Source organism: Phoenix dactylifera, chromosome 13 (assembly GCF_009389715.1).
Source record: "Phoenix dactylifera cultivar Barhee BC4 chromosome 13, palm_55x_up_171113_PBpolish2nd_filt_p, whole genome shotgun sequence".
Classification (NCBI taxonomy): Eukaryota; Viridiplantae; Streptophyta; class Magnoliopsida; order Arecales; family Arecaceae; genus Phoenix; species Phoenix dactylifera.
Window position 1 is genome coordinate 11,689,159 of NC_052404.1, and position 6,030 is coordinate 11,695,188.

General features: G+C 39.1%; 1 protein-coding gene across 4 annotated transcripts; it reads right to left on the reverse strand.

Moving 5' to 3' along the window:
• Positions 1-1,052: 1,052 nt before the first annotated feature.
• Positions 1,053-5,187, reverse strand: LOC120112920 (50S ribosomal protein L4, chloroplastic). Of its 4 annotated transcripts, none has more exons than XM_039133099.1 (3): positions 4,248-5,187; positions 1,545-1,634; positions 1,053-1,376 (listed from the first exon to the last, which is right to left on the reverse strand). In XM_039133099.1, the coding sequence occupies exons 1-2, from the start codon at positions 5,065-5,067 to the stop codon at positions 1,552-1,554; spliced, it is 903 nt and encodes a 300-aa protein (XP_038989027.1). In that variant the 5' UTR covers positions 5,068-5,187; the 3' UTR covers positions 1,053-1,376; positions 1,545-1,551. The 4 variants fall into 4 exon arrangements, with proteins under 4 accessions (XP_038989027.1, XP_038989029.1, XP_038989030.1 ...); XM_039133100.1 differs by lacking the exons at positions 1,053-1,376; positions 1,545-1,634 and adding exons at positions 3,143-3,575; positions 3,659-3,668; XM_039133101.1 differs by lacking the exon at positions 1,545-1,634 and having other exon boundaries at positions 4,248-5,182.
• Positions 5,188-6,030: the final 843 nt, after the last annotated feature.

Below are 6,030 nucleotides of genomic sequence, written 5' to 3' on the forward strand. Positions count from 1 at the left end.
AAGCCGAGCAGCACATCGTTGACTTGGAGGAGACTTTTATGACTCTCAGAAGGTATTGAAGCTCCATCCGATGAGGTATACCTTCGGAGTCACCTCGAGAAAATTTCTGAAATTTATGGTAACATGGCGAGGCATTGAGGCAAATCCCAAGGAGATCCGAGCAGTGCAGGATATGCAACCCCCGATTCAAAGAAGTTCAACGTCTGACTAGTCAAGTAAGCTGAACACTACCTCCTATTCTTCAAGGCCCTGAAGCATTCGAAGAACTTTCAATGGACCGAGAAGTGTCAGGAGGCCTTCAACCAATTGAAGGAGTACCTCAGCTCGTCACCTCTCCTCACCAAACCATAGGTCGGAGAAATGCCCTACTTATACTTAGTCATCTCTCCTTCTACTGTGAGTTCAGTTCTAGTACGAGAGGAGGAAGGATGTTAGAAAATGATCTATTACACAAGTCGGATCGTGCATGATACCGAGACAAGATACTCCAAATTAGAGAAGACAGTCTACGCCCTAATTACGAATCAAACATATCGAAAAATATGATCATTCTGATTTCAATTCCGATGCTGGTCACAAACTAAATGCTCCTTTAATCTCTTGTTGCCTTAAGTCATATTTGCTGAGCATGCTTTAACCTCCTATGAGACAGCACGTCAGAGGATTGAGTTTCTTCAATGATGCTGCATATGTTTCCAACAAACCGTATTGCCCCTTTTTTTTTCCCATTTCGGAAGAACGGTCAAGGTTGTAGGGATTCAAAAACATTCCTAATATCAGTTCAACTTTTGAAAGAATATCAATGTCTGATGGCAGATAATTGCTGCTTGCAACAATAATGCCATCAATGCTACTTTTATGTGGTATGAGTTTTGATCGGTAGACTTGAAAAGTCACTAATTTAAACTTCGAAAAACAAGTTGATGGTAACTCAATGTCATATGCTGGTAGAACTCCAATCTGAACTTCCAAAACCAACACAAATATCTGATAAATTCTCATCAGAATTTTTTGTCAAATAAAGAGATATTATCAATTGCAAGGCCAGAATCTCCAGGAAAAAGAAAGGCCAATTAACCTTATGAGTCCACTATACTAGTTAAAGCCTCAGTATTATGAGCTGCAGAGAATTCAACAGCAAAATTTACATGAAACATTGCAACAAAATGTATAAAGCACCTACAAATAATGTCTGACAATGGACATTCTACATCATACTGGTTTTCTATGGCTGCCAACTTCAGCAATGCCAGGATGCTACGGCAGATGTAGGTCAAAAATCAGAATATGAAGAAGCTATGTGATTGAAGGTTTCAGTAGTACACAACAACTTTTCATTGCTCACGAACTTTCATCTCCTACATTATCTTCATCTCCTGAAAGCCAAACAGAGAATAAATAATTCATCAAGTTCTTATCTATTTCTGATAGATAAAATACTTTTAGCAGTTCCTCATCAAATATATTTAGCTGTTTTATGTAAGAGAAAAATTGAGGATAGACCCTGTATCAGCCAAAGGTGGGTATCAAGGTTTGCCGTTTACCAGGGCCTCATACTGGTACCATCCTATTACAGCGTCCGCACGCCCGGTAAGGAACCCGGTTCAACGTACCAAATGTTTGTACACCCCCTACTGCATACTCGTTCAGTACCGATACGGTATGGTATGGTCAGTACGTACTGACATGGCAAATCTTGGTGGGTACAATATGCACTAAACTGAAGATAAAGGGAATCAATTGGTATACATGGATATGTTCCTAACACCTTTTGGTATCCAAATCCTGATTTTGGAATTTTTATATTGTATGAAGTCGCACCGGGAGCTAGTGCTTGCTATCTCAGAATAGCTCCATGGATCTCATCGGAAATGTTTGATGCTTCTTGGGGCTTCTTTGGCGACCGTGAAGTCACCGGATGAATTGCCGAGTAGATAGATCAGATTCGGACACTGCAGTAGCTTCGCGGCGATACGGACGCATATTTATCATGTAATCAAGTACCATACACTGTCCAATTATATAACATAATATATAGACATTTATATGGCATATGAAAAATCAACAATTATTAAAAATCTTAAATACAATATGATCTGCAAATACTAGATAATGTACCTTTCATCTCTACATTTTGCATACACAGATGCATGCACTTACAACAGCAAAAACAAAAGAGAATTTCCTCAACCTGGGGGATAGGTGGTTTCTAAGACATGTCCAGTAATGCACTAGATGTTAAACAAGCCTGCCCTTATTGTGACATTATTACACTGGCAACTCCTTAGCTTGAAGCAATAGTGCAGGAACAGTAGACTTCATTCTGACCTTGCTTTCTTGTAAAATTGCTAATTTCCCAACCTAGAAATAGATCTAGATATATTATGATTTCGCTTTTAACTAAAAGAGTTTTCAACATGGAGTTTTTCTCATCTTAAGAAAGCAGATCTATTCCTTTCTATATTTTTCCAGACATTTTTTTTTCACACAGGTGATAGAACATCTTGGACTTGGTTTATGGATATTTCTATGCAAGCCAGTGATATAATGGCTTTCTTACAAGATATTCGGTTCCTTTGAAGAAAATATATCTCATCAAAATAAATCCCATCAATGCCAGATTAAAATTTTTTAGATCTTTCGCCGGTAGAGGGTTCAAAACTTGATGATTAGCATACAAATTCCTGAAAACCCATTCAGGAAAAGGATAATTCCACTAAAAACTTCAGAAAACTGTAATGTTCAACACCCAAATCAAACATCAAATTCCTGGAGGTGCTGCAGCAACAATGAGCAAAGAGATCCACTAGTTATAATCTCATACTATTTACAAATACATCCTATTATGGTATTCTCCTATGTTAAATATAAGCGCACATCAAAACAGCATTTTTTGTAACAATGTGTATGAAGCATTAAACTATGTTAAAGATAATATGCAATTATTTTTTAAGACATGGGGATCATATAAGAAAATCACGCACACAACCAAGGTTCTAATTTACAATTCCATTCCAATCTCAAAATAAAAAATGTCATGGTTCAGATCTATGGCTTTTTCCACAGAATGGGAATCAGAAAATGAAAAGAAAGATATATTTCGACCACTACACATTCCATAAGCCAATCAACCCCATATTATGTCTAATAACAATACAATCCATTCATTTTAATATTGAAAACAAGGAAAAAGGAACCATCAATCATGACTTTCAACTAGATTCTTCCACAGTAATACAGATGTCAGTGGCAACATCTTATAGAGTTTAAGATTTCACAAGCTCCCAATCTTCCTCTCTCCCTCTCCCTTTATTTCTGCCTGCTGGAACCACCGAACCATAAGAAAGAAAAAAAACGAAAAGGGGTCCCTAGTTGTCCCTATGCGACTGATACTGAACTAGCCTGTTCGGGCACGAACCGATAATGATCGCCCTGAACCATCTGATCTGCAAGTGGTTCGGGTGGTTTTGTTGCGGTTTGCAGTAGATGTGTGCAGTTTTGCTTCTCCACGAACTGAGACCACCTCAGTTCAGTCCGAAACATGCAGTTCGATACGAATGCGTGGTTTCGCAAACCTTGGTTTTATGTAAGTGTAAAGATCATATACTTACTTTGAAAGGAAAAAAGCTATTCTTATAGTCTGTGCAAGTACCATTACCTGCTCAGGACTGCAAAAATAACCTTTCATGAGCTACATGTAAAAAAGCATATTGTTTGATAATATGAAAAGGCTTTAAAGAGTTGACTCAAAACAAACCACAGCAAAAATATGACCCAGATCTTCGTCTACATTCACAACAGGGCTAGCAAATCTGCTGGCATATCAATACATTACCATCATTAAGAAAAGATGATACAATACATGTATATGCAGATATAATGCATGTGTAGAATTATTGTGCACAACTGTGCACCTTTTGTATTAATATGTAGTCTTAGAAGCATAAGAAAACAATGTATCATATCAATTACATGCTTCAAGCAGGCCCAGATAGACATAGGTGAATTGGTTAAAAAAATATTCCATGTATTTCTACTTTTCTCTCTTGCTCCTTTCCTATCCCATTTATGTTGGTTTTCAAACTTGGTTGTCTTCACTTATCTTCAGGTCTAGGTTTCTTTGATCATCACATCAAAATGTCTTTTGTTTCTTCATCAAAGAAATAACCAGTAATTGATCTGGTTAATTAACCATGTATTTAGAACCATCATGGGAAAGCTCATATTAAGCAAACTAGCTGGCTAACCTGCAACAAACACTTGTTCCTCCTCATCATCGTCCTCTTCGCTGCTGCCTCTGTCCCCGTACATAGCATTGAGATAGTCGAGAGAGTCCTTGGTGAAGACCAGCTTTTCCGAGTTGAGGACATCGAACAGGTTCAGCGTCCTGGGCGTGAGCATCTTGAGGGTCCCGATGTTCCTGCAGGAAAGGCGGACGTTGTCCGGCACCTCCATCATCAGGAACATGGACTTCTTCTTGGGGTCCAGCCCCCACCTCCTCATGGCCGCCACGAAGTCCCGGGTCTTAGGGCCCCCTCGGAACTGGTCCCCGAAGTCCTCCACGACGAGGGCGTCGGCGGCGGCGGCGCTGGCGATGGCGGTGGAGAGGGCGAGGCGCTTCTCCTTGCGGTTAATCTTGATAGACCAGTCGCGGGGCTTGGGGCCAAAGACGACACCGCCTCCGGGGCGGAGCGGGGTGCGCTGGGAGCCGCGGCGGGCGCGGCCGGTCTTCTTCTGGGGGTAGGGCTTCTTGCCACCGCCGCGGACCTCGCCGCGGGTGAGGGTAGAGGCGGTGCCGCGGCGAGCGTTCTGCTGGTCGGTGATGAGGCCGCGGTGGACGACGGCGCGGGCGGTGTCCAAAGGGGCGGCCTTGAGGTCGAAGAAGGCCTCGCCGACCCTCTCGCCGGAGAAGGAGAGGACGGGGAGGGTGGCGAGCTCAGACCGGACGGCCGATTTTTTTACAAGGGTTGAGGGGGAGGTCGAGAGGCGGCGGCGAGGCTGGAGGGGTTGGAGAAAGATTGAGGAGGAGGAGAAGGAGAGGGATATGGTCGGCAGCGGTGGCGGCATTTTCGACTTCCTTCCTTCTTTTTCTTTTTTATTGGTATTTTTATCCCTGACTTCACTTAGGGTTTGGAAGGAGGAGATGGAGATGGCTGTTTCTAAGAGGAGACGGGAGGAGGAAGGCCATCCGTTATCCATTAAAAAAGATAAACAAAAGAGTTTTTTTGCGAGTTCCAAAAGGAGTTAAAAAATAATAATTACTATTACAAATTACAATTACAATGCAGTTACAAACAAAACAAACGAAAATCAACTCCCCTCTAGTCCCCAGCAATTCCCGTCATAGTCGGATGTCTGCACATCAGCCAATAAGCTAAGGCCCTGTTTGGGGAGCTGTTGGCAGTAGAACTGTTGGAAGTAGAGCTGTTAGAAGTAGAGCTGTTAAAAGTAGAGCTTTTATAAAAAGCTGTTTCCTGTTTGGTAACTACATTTCTAAAGTGCTGTGGCACTTTAACATTTGTTTGGTAAACAAACTGAGAAAGTACTTTTATATGGCAAAATGACCATAAAGGACATTACTAGTATTATACAATAGTGCATAATAAAATATAATATATATTAATACATAAATATATGATATAGTATAATATTAATGTAACATAATATTATTATAATATAGTACTATAACATTGTATACTATAGGATAATAATTTAATATAATATTAAATTATTTAACATAACATTATATTATATTATATTATATTTATAGTATAATACAATAATAAATATATAAAATATTATAATTATTAGTATAAATTAATTTTTTACTCTTTTGATGACCATTTATATCTCTAACAAATTTTCTAACTAGGTGAAAAAAATTAGTTAAATAATTACTAATATTTTTATTTATTTATTTATTTATTATTTTATTTCATTGAAATATATTTATTTATTATTTTATTTATTTATTTATTCGTTCATTTATATACATATTTATTTATTTATTTATTTTTTTTTCTTTTTTTT